The sequence below is a fragment of the Melanotaenia boesemani genome, chromosome 10 (genome assembly GCF_017639745.1).
Source record: "Melanotaenia boesemani isolate fMelBoe1 chromosome 10, fMelBoe1.pri, whole genome shotgun sequence".
Classification (NCBI taxonomy): domain Eukaryota; kingdom Metazoa; phylum Chordata; class Actinopteri; order Atheriniformes; family Melanotaeniidae; genus Melanotaenia; species Melanotaenia boesemani.
This window is the reverse complement of record NC_055691.1, coordinates 9,285,596-9,310,073: the sequence shown is the minus strand read 5'-3', so window position 1 is coordinate 9,310,073 and position 24,478 is coordinate 9,285,596. Positions and strand designations below refer to the sequence as shown.

The 24,478-nt window shown below is 41.1% G+C and overlaps 1 protein-coding gene across 1 annotated transcript in view; it reads left to right on the top strand.

Moving 5' to 3' along the window:
* The first annotated feature begins 350 nt into the window (after positions 1–350).
* Positions 351–24,478, top strand: part of si:ch211-212o1.2 (uncharacterized protein LOC492735 homolog) — a 51,154-nt gene continuing 27,026 nt past the window's right edge. The window contains exons 1-3 of the mRNA XM_041997488.1: positions 351–713; positions 22,204–22,323; positions 22,444–22,535. Of these exons, the coding sequence (XP_041853422.1) occupies positions 554–713; positions 22,204–22,323; positions 22,444–22,535 (372 nt within the window). The 5' untranslated portion in view covers positions 351–553. The remainder of the gene's footprint in view (positions 714–22,203; positions 22,324–22,443; positions 22,536–24,478) is intronic.

The window sequence follows — 24,478 nt, the reverse complement described above, 5'->3', positions numbered from 1 at the left end:
TCAACAAGACCTGATAGTTTTCAGTTTTTAAATAAAAGGCTGAAGAATTTCTGTTTATTTTGTATTTATTCCTTTTGTTAAAAACAGAAATTAAAGTCTTCTATACAGTGGATAAACAATTTATATATATATATTTGTTTCCACAAAACAAACAAAAAGAAGAAAAAAAGAGCTTCACACTTTTTATAAGAAGTGCAAATTTCAGACGGTCCCTAAAATTGCCTCCGAGTTGAAATAAGATCACTTTTATTTAATTGTATGTAAATATAAAGCTTTGAAAAAACAAAATTCATGATAAAAACACGTGAAAACTGCCTTGTTTGGTTGTAAATAGGTCTGTGTGCCAGCGCAGCTCCGTCCGTTTATTTCCGGGTGGTACGAGGCTGCTCCGGTTACAGCTCCGCAAGCATCAGCTGATTCAGCCTCCCTCCTCCCTGATCCATCCACAAGCACCGCCGGAGGCCGGGACACAAACAGAAACAACCACCGGGACGCGTCCGCAGTTGATGTCTTGTAGCTGAAAGCCAAAGCAGGAGGGCAGCAGGCAGGAGTTATGGCGGCGTCGCTTCTCTCCGAGACCGACATCAGGCACCGGTCCATGGCGGAGGAGGATCCGAATGGGAATGAGCACGGGGCGGCTGCACGCAGCGCGGCGCCTCGCTGGGGGCCGCAGCACGCCGGAGCTCGGCAGCTGGCACGGCTCTACTCGCCAGGTGAGACCGCGTTTGTTGTCGTTGTTGGCGTTTTTCAGGCTGTCACTGGTTGCTGGTGAGGAGGTCTGAGGGATGAGGCCTAAAAACAGCATGATGATGATGATGATGTAGACGGTGCTGATGAAGACATTCCGGCTTACAATCAGCTAACACTGCAGTTAAAAGAAAACTTAGCAGTGATTAGACATTTTATGAATTCTATCTACTAAACTTATAGACTATGATGCTGGCAGTGACAGTATGAAGCGGTGTGAAGGCTCCTGTCCAGAGCTTAGAAAAAAACAGCTTTCTTCTGAAAGACACTTCTGCAGATCTTTATGTTCACTGTCTAATAACAGTCAGCAAAACAAACAGCAGTCTCAGTTGTACTGCCCAGACTGGATTAACTTCGAACTAGGCCATGTAAATGTGAGGCCCCTGGAAGGTGAAGGTTTGTTCTGAGGTCAGTAATCAAGACTCTCCGTCTCACATGGATGCAGTCATGAAAAACGAGTGCACTTTCTCTGAATTCAGGTTGCACATATCAGGGCTTAAGATGACATGATATATTGCTCTGTGTCATTATTTATTTACTATAATAAAGCTAAAATGCAGAAGGGAAAAAGGAAAAAAAAGGATTCCACAGGATTTCAGTAGCAGGTGTTTCCAATCAAAAGCGTGAAGCTCCTGTATAATTCAGGTGTGTAACACAGTGCCCAGGAGGAAAGACATCAGTAATGATCTTAGAGAAAGGTTATGAGGTCATTTCCAAAGTATCTGGAGTCCATCATTCAGTGGAAAAAATTCAAGACAGCTGTCAATCTCCCCAGGAGTAGACATCCCAGCAAGTTCAGCACAAAGTCAGACCCTTTAATTCTTTAGAAGAACTGGAACAAACCTAAGAGCTCCATCTCAGACTCCACAGACCTCAGTTAGCAGTTAAGTGTTAAAGTTCATGACAGTCCGGTTAGAAAAAGACTGAACCAGTATGGCTTGTTCGGAAGGGATGCAGGAGAAAGCCTCTCCTGTGTTTGCAAAGCTGCATGTGGTGAGCCCTTCAGAGAGCTGCAGAAACCGATGCTGCAAACCTCAATGATCTGAAGCCACGTTGGAAAGAAGAATTCCTCCGCAACCATGAGTGAGACTGACAACATCATCCAGAAAACCATGACTAATTTAATGCTGCTGAAGGAGTGTCTACAAGCTGCTGAAGCATGGTGTGGAGACGCTTTTTAACAACATGTTTCTGCTTTGTTTTAGCTAAATTTTCACACTGCTCAATGTGTCATCTCAGCTGTTATTTCTCTAATTTTAAGTCTGATCTATAAAACTTTTAAAGTTATTTTAGAGTCACTGCATGCTGATAGTACCTATTTTCATATATATGAGTTTTTAATTAGCGGTACCATTCTGTTTTTTGTTTGCAGATAGGTTGACGGCTGTAGAGAAAGGTTTTGAGAATAACTCAGATGTCAGTTGAATCTTTGATGAATATTTAAATGGAGAGTTACCACGTGGAGTTTGTGAGACATTTACTATCACTTAGATCAGTTTGAAAGATGGTTCTCCGGATGGTGGGTAGAAGGTTTGGTGTTTTTGGAGCTTCAGTCATAGTAAAAAAGATGCTAAATTCTCTTTTTACATCCTAAATGACGTTATAAAAACATTAGCTGGGAATTGTTTCCAGCCCCAAAGAGACGGCTAACAGATAGAAAAGTGAGGAGTGTCTTCCTCCACATCATGTTTACTCCTCCCTCCCTCCCTCCAGACATATTAAGGCAGCTCAGCTCCGGCTGGTAAAAAAGGACGGCCTCTTGTAATCCACACCATCCTGTAAATTGAGCCATTTGACGTCTGCAGATGGATTGATTTTTGGTGCGATGGATGGCACGCTGCGCCCCAGACCTTAGGAAACCTGTGTTACCAGTTGTGCATCAAGCTGGCCTGTGCCACTTCCTGCATGACCATCTGCCCTGTGTCTCACTTCACTGAGCATTTTAATTGCCTCTGGTTGAGCCTTGTTGGCAACTTGTTGACACTCTTAAAAAAAAATAAGAAAGGGGGAAATCAGAGAAAAGGAAGGTTTGATTCCCTACGACGACATTATTGTAATGTTATATACCAACATATGTCACTGGGATGATGCTGAATCCCCACTCCCACAGTGAGTGTATTCACTCAGATCTTTATGTTTATTTAACCTCTGCAGGCTGTTGCAGTTAAAACGCCTTCAGTGCAGGCCACAATGAGACCAGCTGTCCTAATTTTAGATGCTTTGAGTAACAGAGTCACCTTGGTCATTAATGGAATTGGATCTATGCTGTTCAGTGCAATTACATTAGAGAGATAACTGTCTTCACTCAGGCATCGAGTCCACGCTAACATCACGCTGACAAGCTGGAATTCATCTCCACGCACACCCTTGTTTATTCATCTTAATTAAATTGGATACAAGATGGTGACAGCGAGTTAAAGAGCCGTTTCTTTCTGTTTGGATGTGAATTATCTTTAGGCTTCAGTTTGAATGAGATTTTTAAAAATTGGTTCTTGACATAATTTAAAAGTGATGCCATCAGACTCCAGAGTGGACCGCCTACGGTTCTGAATTGTAACGTCTGTCTTACTTCTGTGACATAGAAGCTGGATGAAATGCGACATGATCGTTCAGACTGAGGTCACTTTAAGAAATATCCAACATGTATCTGATTTCGTGCCGCATATGGAAGTGTGTAAAAAAGAATCAGATATGGATGAGATAAGCTCAGTTTTCACCAAATTCATTCATAATTTTATTTTTTTCCATTTAATTAAAGAGACTACTGATCCGTCTTTATCCCGTCTCTTCTCCGAGATCTCTCCAGCCAGTCAGTCAGTTCGATCCTGAGTTTTGTCTTTTCTCCTTCTCTGTCCCATTTTTTCTTTCTTTCCTCTGATAATGTGTTCTTGCACTTCTTTGCTGAATCAACCACGGTGCCTTTCAAAACAGCAGCAACAGTGTGTTGATATCCGCTTGCTAGCGTGACGTGGTGCGGAAAGTGAAACTCGGCAGCAGCATCATGAAGTGTGGTTTCTCAGCCTCGGGATGCTGAGAAATAAATATCACCGGGCCGTCAAACAAGTCAGTAAGGCAGCGATTTAAAGTCGGAAAGTTACGTAGTGCATTTTTAAGTCAGTTAAGTTTTATTAATAGAAACATAAATGTATATTTTGAGGTTTTAACCCTTTAATGCTGCATGTATCATATCTGATACATACACTTTCTAAGACCTTTTCCATCTCTTTATGGTAAAAATTTTACTCAAAATCCTGTTGAACACAATGTGATGATTGTTTTCTGCCCCCTAGTGGACACCTTTTGCACTACATTGATTTTGACATGTAACGGTTATTGTAAATATACAAAAATTACTGTTAATTTTTTTTTCTTAAAACAATTAAAATTTCTCCCCATTTTTACTTGGGTTGGGCTTTAAAGTGTTAATATCACTTTTATTGGCTAGAAAACAAACAAACCCTTGCGTCAAGCCAAAAGTCACTAACCTTAAATAACTTGTCTGTCAAAGTGAAACCGAAGCCCTTCAGCACTGACAGAGGACACCTTATTGTGTGGTTCACCTGTGTTGGACACACAAAGGCAGCATGGCGGTGCAGCAGTGTGTGCTGTGAGACGGCATGCCAGCAACATCAGAGTGACAACTGCTGGAGGTCTGTCACAATTAAAAATTAACCATGTTCTCAGAGTTTAATTTAATTAAGATCAGGCCTGTATATTTGTCTTTGTTCAGCTGTGAAACGGCTGTTGAAGCCAGTAGAAATGTCATGTTTCTGCCCTGTTTTCCACCACGTGTCAGCTGGCTGATATTTGACTCTGTCGTCTCCCTGCTGTGGATAGAAGCAAACCATACAGAGAAAAAACAATCCCAGCCTTGAACAGGTAGTGTGCCCACCTGAGCTGACTGTAAGCCTGAAAAATGAACCCTGATAAGGCATCTAAAGGCTTAAATGTCCAGAAACAACGAAGAAACTTGTCTCTAACTGTGAAGCGTCCACATGCCTGGTGGATAAAGCAGTGAGGCAGCAATGTGACGTGCCATCAGCAGCTGGGATTTAGAAAGCTAAAGAATGCTATCAGAATAAACCACTTTTCTGTATGAGAGAAAATTATAGGAGCCATAAGCTTATGGATCTATCACTATTTTACTCTGTTTTCATTCAGTTTATCATTTCAGCCGGGCTTGTGTCCTCATGAGAATGAAGAGGAAAATGAATTTTACAGGCAAATTAAAACTATGCAATGTTCTTTGAAATGAAATGAAACATTCGTGGTACAAAAATCAATCATTTAAAAACTTTTATGAGGAAGATAAACAGAAAAAGGGGGATGTTGATGAGAATTTGTGTTCCCTTCGCTGCCTGTTTTAGCTCTGATTGATGGTTAAGAGGATCACACATGCATTTGGGGTCCTGACACTTTATCCCCTCTCACTCAGTGGACAGGGAGCTTAGTTTGCAGACTGACTTTGGGTAAAAATAGCCCAGACAAGGCTGTAATATGGCTTGTATTCTGATGCAATGCAGACTTCATGGCTGAACTTTAACTTGGGTGTTGCACATACTCTGCAGTAAAGTTTATGCTCAGTCATTAAACCTGAAGTTTTGTGTCCAGCTGCCAAAATCTGACCTGCTTTTTATAAGTTCAGCAAGTGAATCAGATCCCTTGATCACACATCTCATTTCTCTGTAATGTAATGTTCGTGTATTGATGTAGCATGAGTAATTATGAAAGAAGACAACTGGGTCAAGTCTGCTTAGCAGTGAATAACAAAACCCTTTAACTTTTTTGATGTGCATGTAATAAAAAGTCATAACCTGCTAAACTGTCACTCATGCTTTTCTTCAAGGTTAGTTTACACAAAAACAGGCTGAGTTTTTTCTTCATATTTGCACCAGCAAAGCTTGTTGGAAATGGCAAACTAATAAAATTTATCAAAGCTTTCTTGGGGTTGTCTTTTTTATGGAATGACAGGAATGAGTCTGGAAAAGAAAAGAAAGAAAAAATATGGTCAAAACTATTTAAGAAAACATAAGTAACTATATACACTATATACAAGGATCCAGAGTTTAGGAGCCGTGGAGGGCTCTCTAAGTGATGATTAGTATTTTGAACTGGATCTTGTAAGTCACAGGTTCCCTCTCATAGCCCCCTCCACGTCTCCTGGTATACTGGCCTGTCTCTTGGTATTTCCTCCATGCTCTCCACACTGTCATGGGAGACACAGCAAACATTCTTGCCACACACTGATGTGCCATCCTGGATAAATTGAACTACCTGAGCAACTTCTGTGGGTTGTAGACACCGCCTCATGGTACCTCTAGTGGTGAGGACACTGGCTAAATGCAAAAGTGAGCAAAAACCAGCCAATAAGGATGAAGACAGGGAAATGGCCTGTGGCCTTCAGTTAAACTTTGGTATTGAATGACTTTGACCAAGTTGTACAATTAACAAGAAAAGTGAGGACAACAGTAGAAAAATGGAGCAGAAAACCTCCTCACAGCTGGACGTGATGTTAACTGGTTCAGGTTGAGCGGAGGTTTGGAAGATGTTTCTGTCCTGTTACGACAGTGACTATGAAAGAAAGGAGGAAGATGAGGAAGGAATTATTTTTATTTCAGATGCATAAATGATGCTAAGATGAGATTAACACGAAGGACAAAAATAGCGTTTTAGTGACAGAACACTTTGGTTTTCAGCTTTTGGCTTAAGTCAGGATTTTAAGATAATAAATGTGCCCATTAACACAAATGTTCATCTTTATCGAGTTAAAGTCATTCATAAAAATATCTACTGAACAAGTTCTGTTTGTGACGGACGATGACAGTCAAATGTGATGCTGGGTAAACTATAAAATGGGCATCCTTGAGGGGATAGAATGATATTTTTGGGGGGTTAAAATCATGACTTCCTGGCTATGCAAAGGAATATGGTTGTGTGTGGGTGTGCTTTTCACAGGTAAACTTCTAAAATAACCTCGAAGCTTCCCCTCATTTTTGGCCAAAGGGCACAGCAGGCTGCAAGTGGAAGATACGCTCAGCGACGCTAACAATGCCGCCAAGTCATTTTAGGAAAACTTAAAAGCAAAAAATGTTCGCCACATGCTGACAAGTGTCTGTTTAAAGTAAAATAAACGGCTGAAATTCAAAAAGTCAAAGTGTCCATTTAAGGGAGCGCCACGCTGTTATGTGCTTAGTTGTTTGGGCTCGGTTCAGCATCGGTAGGAGGTAAATCTAAATAGCAGTTTGGCTTGTTAGAGTTTGGAGAAGTTAGATGAGGCGTTGGCAACGCTCCACAGAGCCAAACATCAGCTCATTACAGCAAAGCGAGGATGGACAAACAGCTGGATGCATCCCCCTCTGCCTCTGTTTCTGCCTTTCTCCATTTCTCCCACCAACTCTTTATTCATCCCCTCGTCTCTCTTCTGTCCTCCCATAAGTCTTAAGTGTCACGGTCCACTGCCTTCCTCTCCTCTGCCTCTGCATTTACTAGACGTCTTAGTTCTCAGTCTCGTCTCATAAGCAGCATGTATGTCAGGGTCTTTTGGCATGTGCAGCCATCTCTTGGGTTGTGTTGACTTGTTCTAGTATTCGTATGAGGGATGAAAACTGGGGCCTAAAATGCTGGTTGTTAAGTTACGGTGGTTGAGGCTAAAAAGATGCATCATGTCAGTGGATAGCTCTGAAATCCAGTACAGCAAGGATTATTGTGTGTGTGCGAAAGAGAGAGAGAGAGAAAATGTGATCTAAAGTTACACTGAAGAGTTCATTGTTTGTGTGTAAGGGATCTAAAAGCAATACTGATAAGTACTCCCATGTCAACCTATTCTCATTAAACATGTGCAGACTTCCTGCAGCTAGAAACGCCCTGAATAGCACAAACTATCCGTTTTCATTGGTCTTCTTTCAGGTATGCTAAAATTAAAGCCTTTCTTCATACTTCCACATTTAACAAAATTACTTTTAAGGTTCAGATATCAAGACTGACAGTTGTGTTTATATTGTCTTATAATTATAGTCTTATATACAGCACACTCACCGGCCACGTTATCAGCTCCACCTGTTCAACTGCTTGTCTAATCAGCCAGTCACATGGCAGAAGCTCAATGCATTTAGTCATGTAGACATGGTCGAGAAAACTTGCTGAAGTTAAAATTGAGCATGAGAAGGAGGAAGAAAGGTGATTAAGAGCCTTGTTTCGACCAGCCGGTCTGGTTTGGTGCGGTATGGTTTGGTACGGATCGGTACAATAAACCCTGATTTGTTGTATTTCTTCAGTCCTTACCCGGTAGGCGCAGGATTGCGATAGCTGCGTCAGCTATGTGATAATGTGACCTCAAAGTGGCGAAGTGCCTTCCTTAAATTATAACAAAGAATGTGAAACAGAAACAAATGTGGACATCCATTATGTTTTTATCTTTAAACAAGGCGCTGTTCCTGCTTTCTTCTTATTGGTGAAGGATGATTTCCTTTTTCAACCAGTCAATGAATTACAGATTAGCTGCGTTTCCACTACAGCGTTCGTTCGTTCGTTCGTTCGTTCGTTCGTTCGTTCGTTCGTTCGTTCGTTCGTTCGTTCGTCCCTCTGTCTGTCCTGTTATGGGTCGGGGGGAAACTGGAGCCTAACCCAGCATTTAACAGGTGAGAGGCAGGCACAGCTTGGACAGGTCACCAATTCATCGCAGGGCCATTACAGTTTTTAAAATAAAAGTGATATGTACAGTTACGGTTCACGCAATTGTTCGCAAAACTTTACTGTGAGGAGGAAGGAGATTTCTAGTTTCATTGTAAAACTCAGCATTTTACTGGAAGATTGTTAGATTTTTCTCTTTAATTATTTGTAAAAAGATTTTCGTCTCCTCCTCCGCCCAAACATACCGTGCCATTTTTACTCAAAATGATCTGGTCACGTGACCCCCTACATCGCGTCCAGTGACGTGTAAATGCAAAAAAGTGTCCATTACACTTTTGTGACATACTTCTATATCGACATGTCTGAAAAACCTTGAGAGCGTGAAAGCTTTTAAGTGAAAATTGATTTTATTTTTCAAAATGTGGGTGTTCCATTACCAGTTTTCTTATTGTGATATTTAGGTTTTGCGCAATTCTAGGTGTAATGGAAATGCAGCTAGTGTCAAGCTTCACCCTTTAGGGTCGGATTGGTGTCAGAGGAGACTGGGTAGACTGGTTGGAGATGATAGAAAGGCAACAGGAAGCCAAATAAGCACTGGTTCCAACCAAGGTCTACAGTATAGCATCTCTGAACACACAACATGTCCAACCTTGAAGCAGATGGGCTACAGCAGCAGAAGACCACAGCGGGTGCCTCCTGTCAGCTAAGAACAGGAAACTGAGGCTACAATTCACACAGACTCACAAAAACTGGACAATAGAAGATGGAGAAACGTTGCTGATCTGATGAGTCTCCATTTAGCTCCACATTCAGATGCTAGGCTCAGAATTTGGAAACATGGATCCATCCTGCCTTGGATCAACAGTTCAGGCTGCTGCTGGTGTAATGGTGTGGGGGATTTTCTTGGCCCACTTTGGCCACCTTAGTACCAACGTGACCTTGTTTAACCACCACAGCCTACCTGAGTATTGTTGCTGACCATGTCCATCCCTTTATGTGTAGCATCTTTTGATGGTGCTTCCAGCATAGGGGGTAGCAGTAGGGTTGAAAATTAAAACTCTGAGTATTTAAGTTTAACCAGTGATGACAAGTCATTAGAAAATAAATAAATAAATGATCAGTTTTCAAGCTTTTAATTCTTTATCAATTTGTGAGTATAGTAATAGAAAGTTCCTGAATGAGAGCAAAGCATGTTAGATAGTCCTTCACAGTACATCATGGCTAACTCAAAACCAAACATTAATCAACATACACAGTTAATAATTTATGTCATGAGATTATATATATATATATATATATATATATATATATATATATATATATATATATATATATATATATATATATATATATATATATATATATATATATATATATAACAACACTTCTGAGATATTCACAATAAATATATTTTGTTATCTAAATATTAGCCTTTTTTATTTTTAAGCTATTTTAAAGTGAAAACTTTGGTTTAAAGTTAGAATTTGAATTTAAACCATTCTTATCTCTTAGCTTCTCTTTTAAGCCCATTTCTCTGGCTTCTGCTGAACTTTAATGGTTTAAAAAAAAAAAATGTAGTGGTCAGCATTGAGTTTAAGCTACTAGTTCCTTCAGTTTGGACAGTAATTCACTACATAGTACTAGTTCATAAAATACAGCTATTTTAACCTTTGTTTCTTTTTTTATCTTGAAGTAAACAATTAAAATAATTGTGGTTTTATATTACAGTTGATTAAATCAGCTCCCGGGGGAAGTCTGTGCTCGGGTTACTGCCCCCGCAACCTGATCCCGGATGAGCGGTGGAAAATGGATGGATGGATAAATCAGCTTCTGTCAGTCAATAATTGATGATGTCTTCAGAGAGATGTCCACACAGTGAACGTATTAATGAAGAATTTGTTGGGGGGAAAAAGAAAACAATCACAACAAACCAATGAAATATTTTTTTCTCTTTGCAAAGAAGCCAAAAAGTTCCTCAGACATTGAATCAAAAAAAAAAAAACCTTTAAATCTGCTGACTTTACTACAGCCCACACTGACCTTACACACCACAAGGTCACAGGAAAACACACTGACACACACACAGGTCAAAGCCACGAAAAGCCCATGCGACACTCGGCCCAAAGCACATACTCGGATGGTTTCTGACCCCTGACCTTTGTTGCCCTGGAGTCAGGAGTTCAGGGAGACGGGGTCAGCTGTCATGTACGAGAAGTGAGTGACATCACGTGTTCAACGGACCAATCAGTAGGTTTTCTGGGTTTAAACGTTTTAGTTGCAGGTCGAGGGGAAACTCAGTGATTCTTCATTCCAGTGTCCGAGCAGAGCTTTAAATCACAGAGATGATTGTTCCTGTGTCGTTTAGACACACTGATGTGTCTTAAAGGAGTGAAAGGATGCATGGACACCTATATAGATTATTTGATCATATAATTGGAAGCTGAATTTATGGATTTAGTTTATTAGATTTAGATTATTAGATTAGAGACAAAGAAGATGGATACCCAGATGGACGGACATTTTCGTCCATCTCCTGCTTTGTTTGCACACTTAATTTGGTCCGTTTTGGGGGCTTTGCAGAAACTGGAAACCGCGGAAGTAGTGTTAAAGAGTATAGCTGACATGCGACCAACATAAGGAACAAACCAGAGAAGAAGAGGAGGACCAGAAAGAAGAATAAAACGAGGACAACTAGAGCTGGGTGATATGGGAGGAAAAAATGACCATGATTTTGTTTTTTTATATTGGTCAGTATCGATTTTGTGATATATATTTTATCCTGATTAAGTCTTAAACAACAAAATATTTATTAGAATTCAATAAAATTACCATCATAAATGAAAATGTCCATTAAAAACATCACAAATGTATCAAGAACACACACTAAACACCTTTGCTTTAGAAAAAGGTAAACATAAATCAAGCTTTAAATTCAAGCAAACACAAACCAGTGGTCCAAGTGTCTCTGGTTGTTAACATTGTGACTATACAGTCACATATCAGACTTTCAAGCTTTCCCCAGCAGTCTTCATACAGTGGAGGTAGTATGGTTTAGAAGTATTTTCTGTCAGGGAGTTCGCATCTTTGATCTAACACTTTTACTAAGTGTTTAAATCCCTCCTCCTCCACGGTGTTAAGGTTGCTCCCATGTGCAACAACAGTTTGGCTGTTCCCGGCAGCAGGTTCACTTATATCATTTATAATGTAACATATGCTAAACATGTTCCTTTCTGATTCTTTCAAAGTTATGTTTGCTGCGTGATTGGCTGGAAGACTCTGTCCATATAGAATAGAAATGGCCAAGTCTTATCATTGAGATTGACCATAATCTTATTGCGATGCTACATAAAATTTGATATTTAGCACAGCCACAGCTGTAGAGATGGTGGGAGTGTGTGTGTTGGATGTGTTGGGCTTTATAGCGGTGCATTACTGCCACCTACCGGGGTCTGAAACTCACGTAAGGGTGGAAGTTCCCTCAACAGAAAGATCTCTTAATAACGTCAGATTATGTATTAAAGGCTGAATAATTAGAATTTTTTCCTTAAAAATAATTTAAAATGTTCTCATTTGCTGCGAGGGATAGAAGGAAGCTTCCCTGTAAACAATCTGTCTCCTACATCAACAATGTCTTTGTCAAGTTTTTCTCCTTCTAAATAAGAGTTCCGTGCCGGAATAACTTCCTGGTTCCTTAACCAATCATATCCGACTCCCCACGGTTGCCTAACAACAACAAGGCAGCGTTTGGTATTTTATGTTGACAAAAGAGCAGCAGCGTGCAGGTATGAAAGTTAGTAAAAGAAGCAAACCAGAAATAGTTTCAGAAAAACCTAAAAAGCCTCGGCATCCTGCTAAAAAAGCAAACGACCAAAAACGGAATAAAACGAGGATCAATTTTGAAGAATCTTTTGAAAGGTGGAGAAGTCTGAGCTGGCAAAGTTTCTCCTCCACAGGTATGCGCCGGAATTTTGCCTAAATTAACCGAAAAGTTTATCTTGATTTACAAAGATTTTAGTCTAATTTATTTCTCGGCACTCATTAAATGAATTTGTGTGACTGTATGGATATATTAGTGGAGTAAATTGATGGCCTGTTAGTTTACAACAACAAATGTAATGATGTTTGGGCAAGTGAATACTGTGTTTGTCCTATAAACTTCTCAATTACTATCAATTTAATTTATTAGGTGAGACTAAGGGCAAACTGTCGCTGCGTGGCATTTGATGATTAATGTAGCTTTTGTTTACATTCTATTTTAGGCTAACGTTCTCCATGTTTTTCTCTTTCAACTGCAGTTCTGATTTAAAACACTTGGTGTCAATGCTACTTATTTGCCTTTAACCGTGACTGTAGATCAGTCCAACTTGAGCATCGAACAAAAATAAAGTTTTTAAATAAACATTTTTGTGTTGCTGCTTGTGTTGCAGAAGAGGTGAACCTGGGAAAGTTGCTAGTCTGTAAAGCAGCACAAAAAGTTGCAGTGACAGGGAGGAAATGCACTGAATATGTCTCACCCCCTGCAGGATAACCAGCAGCTTTATTTGCTAAAGTAAAAGTAGATGTTCAGTATTTTGCCTCAATGACGTTAGTGTTTATCGAGCTCCGATATTGACTTGATTCACGGATTGGACATTCAAATGAATTCCCTAAATTTGTAAATGTTTTGGTCTGGAAACATAAAAAAGCAAGATGACAACTTGAAATGTGTGTTCAGCCAAAGTTTCTGTTTAGCTAAGAGTAGAAGAGAAACGAGTGTAGCAGATACCATATGAAGCAGCGCAGCTTTCACTAAATGACATAGAACTGTGGCGCATTTTAAACATTCGCGACTAGCAGGATCTTCAAACTGAACTAAAGTTCCTGCTAATCGGCTCCATGAAGACGTTCCGGCCAGACTGAACAGCAGCTTCTTTAAGCAGAAGTCCTCTTCAGTAAAAATAGAACCCTCTGATCCGATACTGCAGACCACGACCTGTCTGCACCGCTCTCTGGTGTTCCCAGACTATTCACATACATCCTGCTTCCCTTTCAGCACATTCTCTTGGACGCTAAATATTAAAAAGCAGTTGTTATTGTTAAATTATACCTTGTTTTTATTAAGATTATGAAGCAGCCATTGTCTTATAAATTATTTTGGAAAAATTGGATTATTGGATTTTTTTTTTTTTCAGTTGCTCTCTTTTTAGGAAGTGATGTGTAGTTTACTGCAGCCTGATGACTTCACACAATAACAACAATAATAATAATGTCCTCCCAGAGAGCTCAGTTCTCTAGTTAGCCCCAGGGAATCCAAAAACTGTTTAATCCAGAGGTTCCTGTTAGTGTCAGAGTACATCCTCCACTTCCAGCCAATCAGAACAGAGAGTTGTCTCTGACTTTTATAGCAAAAATATGATTATTCCACTTAATTTTATCAGCAAAAAGAGATGATTTACTGACTGTAATTTTGAGGATGCAGCTTGATCTTAGAGAAACTTCTTATCCTGAGTAGATAAATCTAATGATGCCTTTTGTCATTCTGATATTCCATGTTGGGCCTACAGCACACATCAATTGTGTACACACAAATTCAGCCTCAAGCACACACACACACACACACACACACACACACACACACACACACACACACACACACACACACACACACACACACACACACACACACACACACACACCACAGAAACAATGCATCTGTAGCTGCAGGCGAGCCTTCCAGGCAGGATTTTGCTATTGACCTTGACCAACGCCAGGGAAGAGCCGGGAATGCTGTGTTTTTTTTTTCAGACATGAGATGTGTGTGTGTGTGTGTGTGTGTGTGTGTGCGTGTGTGTTTGTGTGTGTGTGTGTGTATGTAATTATCCTTATGAGGCCTGCAGATGAATATGGTGGTAGTGGAAAGCTCAGGAGATGAGGGGATGGCATACAACACACACAAAGAAACACACGATTGGATCCGTCCATCCTTTTTCTCTCTCTCTTTTTTTTTTTTCTTTTTTTTCTTTTTTGGTGTGTGGGTGTGTGTGTGTTTGTCTGTGTGTTGTCTTCACAGGGGAAGGGAGGCTGGAGCTGGGCCTACTTACACTGACTCTCATGTGGGTTAAATTCATATGGATGTGTGTGTTATTCTGCTTGAATGTATGCATCTGTTTGTGTGTGTGTGTGTGTGTGTGTTGGTATGCCATTACTGAATCTCATTTGCTGCATTCCTGTCTTTGTTGCTGTTGAATCTACAGGGTAATGGATTTATTAAGTTTGTCTTGCAGGATTTTGTGTGTTTGTGCTTGTCTGTGTGTCGTTTCTTCATCTGTGCTTTGTGTGCTTAGCATTGATGTGGGTTTTGTGTGTTACACAGTGTGCTTGCGTCCCTGGGTTGTGTATTGTTGTTGTGTGTGTGTGTCCCAGGTTCTGCGGTCCGTAGAGATCAGATGAAAGGAAAAAGGCCTGTGACAGATCCACTCCTTCTGAACGAGGGAATTCAACCCTCCCCATTCTCTCTCTGATTCTTTGTGTTTCTCTACCTCTCTCTCCCACCCATGTCTCCATGTTACTGTCATTCTCCCTCAGCGTGTCTCTCCCTCATCTCTCAGTTTCCCCCTTTTCATTCTTTCTCTCTAAGCATGTGACCCACTTTCACCACCCACATCTCTCCGTCTCCCCCACTCTTTCTCCCCAGGTCCCATCTGAAGTCGGTCTGCTGAGAGTCGACCGGGATGGGGGGGGACTGAAAGACGGACAGACAGAATGAAAAGAGTAGCAATCTGTGATTTAATGTGTTAGCAGTCCGTACATCAGAGCGAACAAGTGTTTGTAAATGTCTCAGAGACAGACTGCAGGTGATGGAGGGATGAAAGGAGGCGTAAATAAGACGTTATTGAGGTGTGTCTGTAGCTCTGACTTATGTGTTTGAGCTCCTGCTCAGAGTGTGTGCGTTTCTTTTTGTCAAAGGTTCTGTGGGAGGTGATTCAGCATGTGGTGGGTGCTGCTGGCTCACTTGTTGTCTGGTGTTTTTCTGTTCCTTTTTTTGGTTTCATCCCTTGCTGTGTGTGTTGATTACAGTCAGAAAGTTTGTTTTTATTCTCCTCGCTTACTCATGGGAATATGCTTCTATGAATGTCTGCTGTTGAACAACTTGGGGCATGACAGGTTGTGTAGTCTGCGCAGCTTGTGCAGTAGGGTCGTAATGGCACAGCTGTATCACAGCACTGTGCAAAAGACTTGAACCAGCTCTTATTTCTTTATATATAATTCCAGGAAAGCAAAAATAACTGCAATAACTCTTGTTCCATTCTCTGTCCAAGTGATCCCACACTGCTTCAGTAATGTTGAAGTCCAGGGTCTAGGGAGGATCCATCGCTCCATCAGACCTTTTGAGGTCCGAGTTCTGGGAAGGATCCATCCCTCCATCAGACCTGTTGAGGTCCGAGTTCTGGGAAGGATCCATCCCTCCATCAGACCTGTTGAGGTCCGAGTTCTGGGAAGGATCCATCCCTCCATCAGACCGGTTGAGGTCCGAGTTCTGGGAAGGATCCATCCCTCCATCGGACCGGTTGCCGCTGATCTTCTGTCCAGTTCTTGTCATGTGACCTACCTTAGCCTTTTCTCCATGTTTCCCTTCCTTAAGAACGGCTTCTTGACATCCATGTTTCCATGGACACTATTTCTGATGAGGCTTTAGCCAACAGTAGATGAGCTGAAGGTCCTGGTGCATCTCTCAGGTCCTGGTTCAGGATTAACAGTATTTACAATATTTACATGTTCACATTTCCTTTTCTTCCAATGTCTGAAAAGGAGCATGTAGAAGTATAAATATATACTCTACCCCATTTCTACAAATATGCTATAACATCTCTATAACACAACTCAAATCTTCTACTTCACAATAGAAGATTTACAAGAAATAAAAAAAAAAAACAAAACCAAAAACACTACAATATTTCTGGCTTTAAACACTGCCATTACTGTCCTGGATTAAACTGCTCTTCTTCAAGCTTATATTTATTATATATTGCATTTTTTAATCTTCTTTTAAACTCATAGATGTTTTTACTTTATCTTAATGTATCTGTTAAGCTGTTCCTGATTTTTAAACACACATACTTTTGAACCTTAATTAATTAAAAAAATTTTTTTGCAGCACCTCGTTGTTGCAAAAGTTCTATTTTCTGTCTTATCTTTGCTGTTTTTTTATAGATGGAAAAAAGCTTGTTAGCTTGTTGATATTTTTAATTAGAAATGACATCCTTCTATTTGATACCACACAAAGCGGTTATTGGTTACTTTTAGTAAAACTTCATTTCTGCAGATATCCACCTACATGACGCTTGTAATGACAAATTACAGCCACACTAATAACATCAAACTCCACATGCCCACAGCCAAGCAGACGATGACAACTGTCCTCAAATTATCTCCCTTCCCCTTTCCCTTTTCTACATGATTTGCCCTATTGAGGTCATAAGGGGATTGGGTCTCATATGGTTCCCTGATAATGGATATGACTGGATAACTCTCATCAAGCTAATAGCCAGCAAAACATGTAATATTTGTGGCCTAATTACTCTTGTGAAAGCCAGTAACTCTGAAAGGCTCATTTAGCTGTCTTCTTGATTCTCTCCAGTTACTAGATCTCAACATTAGTCCTGCAAAGCTGTAGGTTCAACATCGGTTACTTTTAAACTGTTAACAAGGTGATTGTGCTTCAGCCTACAGTAAGGCGCATTAATGAAGCACTCCTGAAAACTGACTGTTAACATAGAAGGAAATTGTTAAATCTCCTCCAGTTCCAGTTTGCTGTGGGTGAAAAGGCAGAAAAAAGAGGAACAGATGTGGTTTCAAACTTTAGTCCGCTCGGTGAGGAGAAGCTTGACCCTGCTATTCGTTTACAAACAGGATGATTGTGAGACTCTTCCCACCATGTCCTCGGCTAACACTGCTGGTTTTGTTCAGATATAGTCTCCAGTGGAATCAGTGGCTTTTTTGTTCGCACTTAAATGAGTCATGATTTGACCCTGGGATGCTTGTGGCTTTGTTTTGTGCATCTGCTGCTAACGCTGGTGAAAAGTTCTCTGATTCTGTGCATTATGATGTGTTTGAGTTCTCGTTTCTGGAATGGAGATGGGCGAAGGGATCTTCTTTCTGTCTCTGCTCTCCATTTGGCCATTAGTATTCAGGACGTGTTGCCTTCCTGCCTGCTGCCCGCCACTCATTCCCCAGACAGCGAATCAGCCGGCGTTGATTAATTTCAGCCTATTAGCACCCCTCGTTCCCCTCCCCTGGCTCCGCCCAGGTTAAATCCCTGTGCACACCCACGTGCATGCTCACAGGCAGGGGGTGCTGCTGGGTGAGCGATGGCGGAGAGATTGCCAGGGAGCCAGTTGTTGTCAGGATGATATTAATGAGTATGCTGCTCTGGCCCTAAGAGTGTGTGTTGATTTGTGCCAACACATTTAAGTGTAATTTTAGTGTTTATTGCCAAATGAAGGCAGGTTAGGTGTGTGTGTCAGCTGTCAGCTCCGTCCATACAGCCCTCCATATGTCCTAACATACATGCATTCAGAGGCTATTTTTGTGTGTGTTTCTGTCGCTGTGTGTGATATCCAGCAATGCCATGGCCTGAGGGACAAGGGCTTATGTGTATGTGTTTGTGTGAGTATGTGTGCACTCTGCAGAGGCCTGTCCTAGTTTCCTTCCCCCTCACCAGGGAGGCGGAAGATCCAAGGACTGACGCACATCACCTGACAGCCGCCCCACTGCTCCACGGCCTTGCACCATGTGCGTGTATGTGATGGAGATGGAGTGTCTGAATTTGTGCATGTGTTAGAGGATGCTCGCGTCTTAAAAAGGGGTGTTAGGAAATACATTAGTTGAAGCAACACGGTATGCCCACTAATGTGTGTTTGTGTTAAATGACTGCACTGACCCACTGAGATGTGTGTGTGGGGTGAGTAGAGAAAATTATGTCACATGAAACCGGAAACAACAAAGCTAACAATAGTCTGCTGAACCTGTGTAGTCTCAGACTACTAAAACACATACACACCCACAGCTCATTAACATGTGCCGTGTGACCTCAACATATAGCAACATTTAACAAGACAAGTGCAACATGTACTGAACACGATCATTTAGTTTAAATTGCTTTTTACATTTGTGTCACTTCTCTGCAAGAAGTCCTTACTTTTCAGCTTTGGCTGAGCAGGTTATCTTTCAAATGGAGACGTTAAGATTTCTTAAGTTGTTAAATTATGGTTCTCTCAAACCTTGGTGTGATATTAAAAAAAATATTGTGTTTAGGTCAAATGATTAAAATTTTTAATCAGATTAACCACATCTTACAAAATGATTAATGACCAGTCACGACTATGCCTGAAACAGACTCGTTTTTACTGTATTCTATCAACCGAAAGAGCAAGCCAACGCTCACTTGGGTACTTCTTTGAAATTTTTACAATAGATGATCACTTTAGTTGTAATAATCAGTTAAATAATACATAAAATCATGACCTTAAAAAAAAAACCTCCTTTGTGCCAACCTTTTCCTGGCCTTTACCTCTGCCTGGCCCCCCATCAAAACTCTTTTAAACCCACCCCTGCATATCTGAAGTATAAGTCCTTTCTGTCACATGTCAGCTACTTTGTTAGAGAAGGTCCTACTCTGATTTTTATCTCAGAAATTGTTCATAATTTCTGTCACCACATTCATGCCCCATAAATGATCAGAGCTATGTCTCCAACATCTGCACATCCCCATGCTTCTTTTTGCTGATGTCTAATTGACATGGGACTGATGTAGTTTACTATTGCTACTATACACTAGTTTCCTGCTTCTCAGCTGAACAATAAACAAATGCAACAAGAGAGACAGTGCTAGCTAAGAAAAGCCGATCAGCTGATCACTGACAGCCGTCATGATTCACAGCACGAGAGGGCAGAGGAAGAGGAGGCTGCCGTGATGCACTGTGCAGCTACAGAGACCACCAGAACAGTAATGTTTGTGCAAACTATTATAAAAGTTTTTTTTTTTTTTTTTTTTTAATGCAGGAAAAGTGAGGATGTTGAACCCTCTCACCAGGAAAAGTGTCAGTGTTAAAACATCCTCATCCCCCATCACTGGTGTGATGCCCTTAAATCCCTGCATAGAGTGAAGAGGCTGTGTGAAAAGTGGGTGGGGTCTCTCGCAATGCAGAGAGCTTTACGGGTTAGGCCAGAGGTGTAGATGTTTTGAAAATAGGGAAGAGAGGCACAGACAATCTTCTCAGCTGCTCTAATGATGCAGGACGCAGAACAGCCACTGTACTACATGGTGATGCTGCTGGTCAGGACACTCTCGATGGTGCCTCTGTAGAAGGTGTACATGATGAAGGCCGGGGCTCTAATTTTCCTCAGTTTGCAAAGAAGTAGAGGTGCTGGTTGACTTTCTTGGCCAGTGATGTGGTGTTGATGGTCCAAGAGAGGTCCTTTGTGACGTGCACGCCCAGGAACTTGGTGATGCTTAATCTCTCTGATGGTCAGAGGTGCATGCTGGGGGCGCATTCTCCTGAAGTCCCCAACAATCTCCTTCGTCTTCTCCACTTTAAGAGAGATTGTTGTGTTCACACCACAAGGCCAGATGGTTCACCTCGCTCATATAGTCTGTCTTGTTGTTGCTGAAAAGACCTACCATAGTTGTGTCATCTGCAAACTTGATGGGTAGGTTGGAGCTGTGCAACGGTGTGCAGTCATGGGTCAGCAGAATGAAGAAGAGGGGGCTCAGCACACATCCTTGAGGGGCCCCCGTGTTCAGTGTGGGGATGCTGGATGTGTTCCTGCTGACCCGAACTGCAGGAAGTCCAGCAGCCAGTTGCACAGTGACATGTTAATTCCAAGCTGGTCCAGTTTTAGATTGAGCTGTTCGGGGAGGATTGTGCTGAACAGCATTCTGATGTAAGTGTCTTTTGTGTCCAGAAGTGGAGGGCAGTGGATATGACATGGACATGGACACTTTCATCCATGTCCATGTCTCCTGAATCATTTATGCACGTAATACAACCGAAAACCATGGGGACAGTGTTGAGCCGTGTAGCTGACATGTGACCAGCGAAAAGACCAAACTAGAGAAAAAAAGAGGAACAGGAATAAGAAGCAGAAGAAGACAATGACAAAGAAAACAATTGTAGAAATGGAGCTTTTGAAGAAAGAGAGCTGAGAGTGTTGAGCATGTTGGGCAGTTGCAAACAACTTCATAGCGACGCATAACCGCCACCAACTGGCGTCTGAAATTGACATCAGAACATGGAAGTGAACTCTGAACTCAGCACTGCCCAGTAGTCGTTGAATTGACTTAACCACAGCAATGTACAGGATGCATGGACGTATGAGGGAAGTGACGTATGACAACGTTTGAAACGGACGTATCTATTTACGTACGTAAGAGAGCATAAATGGGCTTTTAGGGGGCGACACTGAGAAAATTTACTAAAGTTCATTAGTGTTGCTTCAAAGCAGATTGACAATTTTGAGTGATTATAATGCTGCTATAAGTTTACATTATGATATGCTTCCATTTACAGGTAAAAGTTAAGCATATTTAACTATTTAATAGATCTCTTATATGACTATGAGGCCTCGTTCCTCTAAAAACAACTCTAGATTTTGTATTTTACAACCACAACTAATAGCAGAAGCAGTTTTTCCAGTTTACCCAAAAAAGTCAAACTCATCCAGGAGCTGAACTTCCACCTACCCGTAGATCAGCCAACTACCTCTTTACCACTTTGATTCCGTCTATTTTAAGAGGGTGAAGGGTCACGTTTGATGATTCGTGGAATATCCATAATCACATTTTTTAAATCTCCTATGACCACTTCGTTCCATACCTTATGAAAGGCTGATGGCATATTCATAGTCACGCAGGTCTATAAGCGTGCTCACTCGCCGGCTCGTGTGCTTTATTAGAAAAAACCGTCATGAATATCTTATAGGCTGCTAATGCTGTGTGATACATTAGGATCTGAACACATTAAAGTTTTAAAGGTACCTTAGATTGGTGAAGACAAAAGGATCATGAGGATGCTGTAAAGAGAGGAGACAAAAAGCAGAAGATGGAGGTTTTTTTTTTTAAATGTTGATGCAGATATTTTTAGATATAGTTGTTGGGTTTTTGCTGCAGATGGACAATAAAGAGTCATTTTTATCTGATCCCATGGTTGCTCATATTTGTAGATTATGTAAGTCACAGTTAGGACATTCCAGAATGATGGAAAGGAGAAAGCAATGCAAGTTCTTAGAAGGAAGCGATACGGTGCTGGACCAAATTAGATGAGCCGTAGATCAGCCCTTTGGGTGTGTTCTCAATAATTCAGCACCTCTGATCTTCTGTGCCGAGCTGCTGGAGGGCTCCGGGTCTGACCCTCCCATCACTCCCTCTTACTATTGCTGAATTGCAAGTTTAGAATAAGAGTACTTTTTAGTCAGTCGTTCCATCCATCCTTAAGTTGCTGCTGGTGACCTGCCAGTTTGGCCTCGTCCCTGCAGAGACATGCCTCCCACCTGAAGCTCTGTGTGGGCTTGGTACTGCATCAGCATGGGTGTTTCACATAGAAAAGGTCATGATCCTGCTGCCTTGACTACACTTGTCTTTAGCTGAATGATTACATATGAACACTATGGACACACACACTCAGTCATTGTGGTTGAATGGTCCTTTGGCTCCCAGTTAGGAGTGACTTGTTCTTCCAGCGGCTGCATTCTCAGCCTCCCTCACGCCCTCTCTTGCCTCCACTCTGCTCAGAAGTTTGAATCTGTGTTGTGGCAATGCTTTGATGAATAATTTTCTTTTTTCCTCTGCAGGTAAACGACTCCAGGAGTGGGTATGTGTGATTCTGTGCCTCTTCCTTTTCATCATCAACTTCTCCTTCCTCCTCCTTCACTTCTCCACCGTCCACATCTACAAGATCATCCTGGGCATCGGTGAGCTGGCAGTCAGAAAAATCACCAAACTAACAAAAGATTTCTTTCTGATTTTTAGAACTGCTTTTTAATCTAAAAAAAGAGTGTATGCTTCTAATAGTTTCCATTTTTTTGTGCCAGTCCTTGGAATAGTGACGGCAGATTTTGCCTCGGGGATGGTACACTGGGGTGCAGATACCTGGGGATCTGTGGACATCCCTGTTATTGGCAAGGTGAGCATGCACACAGAAAACAAGGCAGTTTTTTAAAGAAAAGAAAAATATCCTTTTCCACAGCAGTTGATACAGTTTCCTGTCTCCAGTTAGATACAGGAAAAGTAGCAAGTCCTGACAAGCTGGCCTCTTTCTTTTTTTTAAAGTGGCTGCAGACTGAGCTGAGCTAAAAGGTGGAGATTCTTCAGAAGTAAATAGGTATAGGCCGATTTCAAAGCTATGTGTCCTTACTAAAAATCTTTTAAAAAATGACTGACTAATAGAAGGTGCTTTTAGACAGTCTGGTTTTAGAAAGCAGCACAGTTCCTTCACCATAAAGGCTTTAAATTATTTTATTCTTAGTTTAAATTGTAAACAATATCGTGTTGCACTTTTTATCAATCTAATGTTTCTACCCTTTTAGTTAACACACTGCGCCAGATTGGTTTTTCAAATCAAGCTACCACTTGTTTGTCCAACCAACAATTTCTACCATTACGTTAAGCAGCGTTATGGCTGCCCTGCAATTTTGTTCCGACCTCTGTGGCGGGTCAGTTTCCACCGGGAGTGTGTCAGGTGCACAGCATTTTTTATTTCCTTACCTTTTTGTGGTCATTTTCAGTCTATCCACATTGTTCTTCAACCAAAACTCAGTGTAGTAATCCATAAATGTGAAACTGCGTCATGCGCTAACATGTCATATGCTCCCATTCACAGCCATTTTGTTGTCTTGTTGTGAGTCTTGGCAGTGTAAATAAAGTTTGGTCAAATTCTACATCTTACAAGCTTTCCAACGATATCTTACACTTGAACGAGGCTTTATCTATCAGGTGTAAATACTTGCCTGTAAACAAAAGGAGCATCATTGCCATTTTGCTGCAGTTATGCACGTGGGCGCACCGGAACTCGCGAATATCAAACAGCGTTCATTTCTTTGCTTCATTTTGACTTTTTATCCATTTAGAACGAAGGATAAAAGCCATAAACATGTCCAAGAAATTACAAAAAACCAAATACACCGTGTTAGAAACTCTGGAGGAAATACAGACACAGCACAATTTGGCACAGTTTTGGTATCCAAGTGGCCAAATGGAGAGTCTGCCTGGTCCTATCCACACTAAAACCTGCACAAAAGCTATGAGCTTTGTTCTATTCTCATGAAACTTTGTACAGTTGTAGTCATTGAGCTGCTGAATGCATGCAGTGGTATCTTTATGCACAGAATAATTTCTATCATGATGTTTTCATCTGTGGAAAAAAAAAAAACAATTAGGAGAGGATAATTTTTTTATTTTTACCTATGGTTTATCACAATTTGCACAGGCATATTATCATTCACAATGTTTCTGACACTGGATTTATATTCCATAGGGTCTTACCTATCCATTGAGACCAAGGTTATGTATATTAACCTGAAAATTACAGAGTTATTGTTGATTTAATTTGGGTAGGTCTGTTCAGGCGAACTACACTTCCAAAACCCCTAGGGTTTAAGAGGTTAATGACGTAATGGTTACATGGTTCAGCGAGCGCAAAGCTGCACTGGGGCTTTTATTTTGAAAATTGCCAGAAGCTTTTACACTGTCTTCTAACTACTTTTACACTTTATACCGGGTGCGCCGCAGCACGTATCAGAAACGTCTCAAAAGTGCGTTGTCGCGGCATTCTGCTAAATTTCTGCGCTGAGTCTATTTTTGACACTTCATGCGCCCAGAATGCGACAATTCCGCAGTTCAGATAAGGCAGACAGGAAATCAGATACAGGAGCAGTGTTTTAAAAGCAGTATTTTTCAAAATAAAAGCCCCCATGCAGATTTGCGCTGCTGAACCATGAAAACATTATGAGTTTAACCGGTCAAGGGGTCTCAGTGTTATTTTTTTTTTTTCGTTGTCATAGAAGACGAGACGTTTATCCTTCTCATGTGATTTTGTGGTCTCGCGGTGGACTGCACTCGTGGGCACAT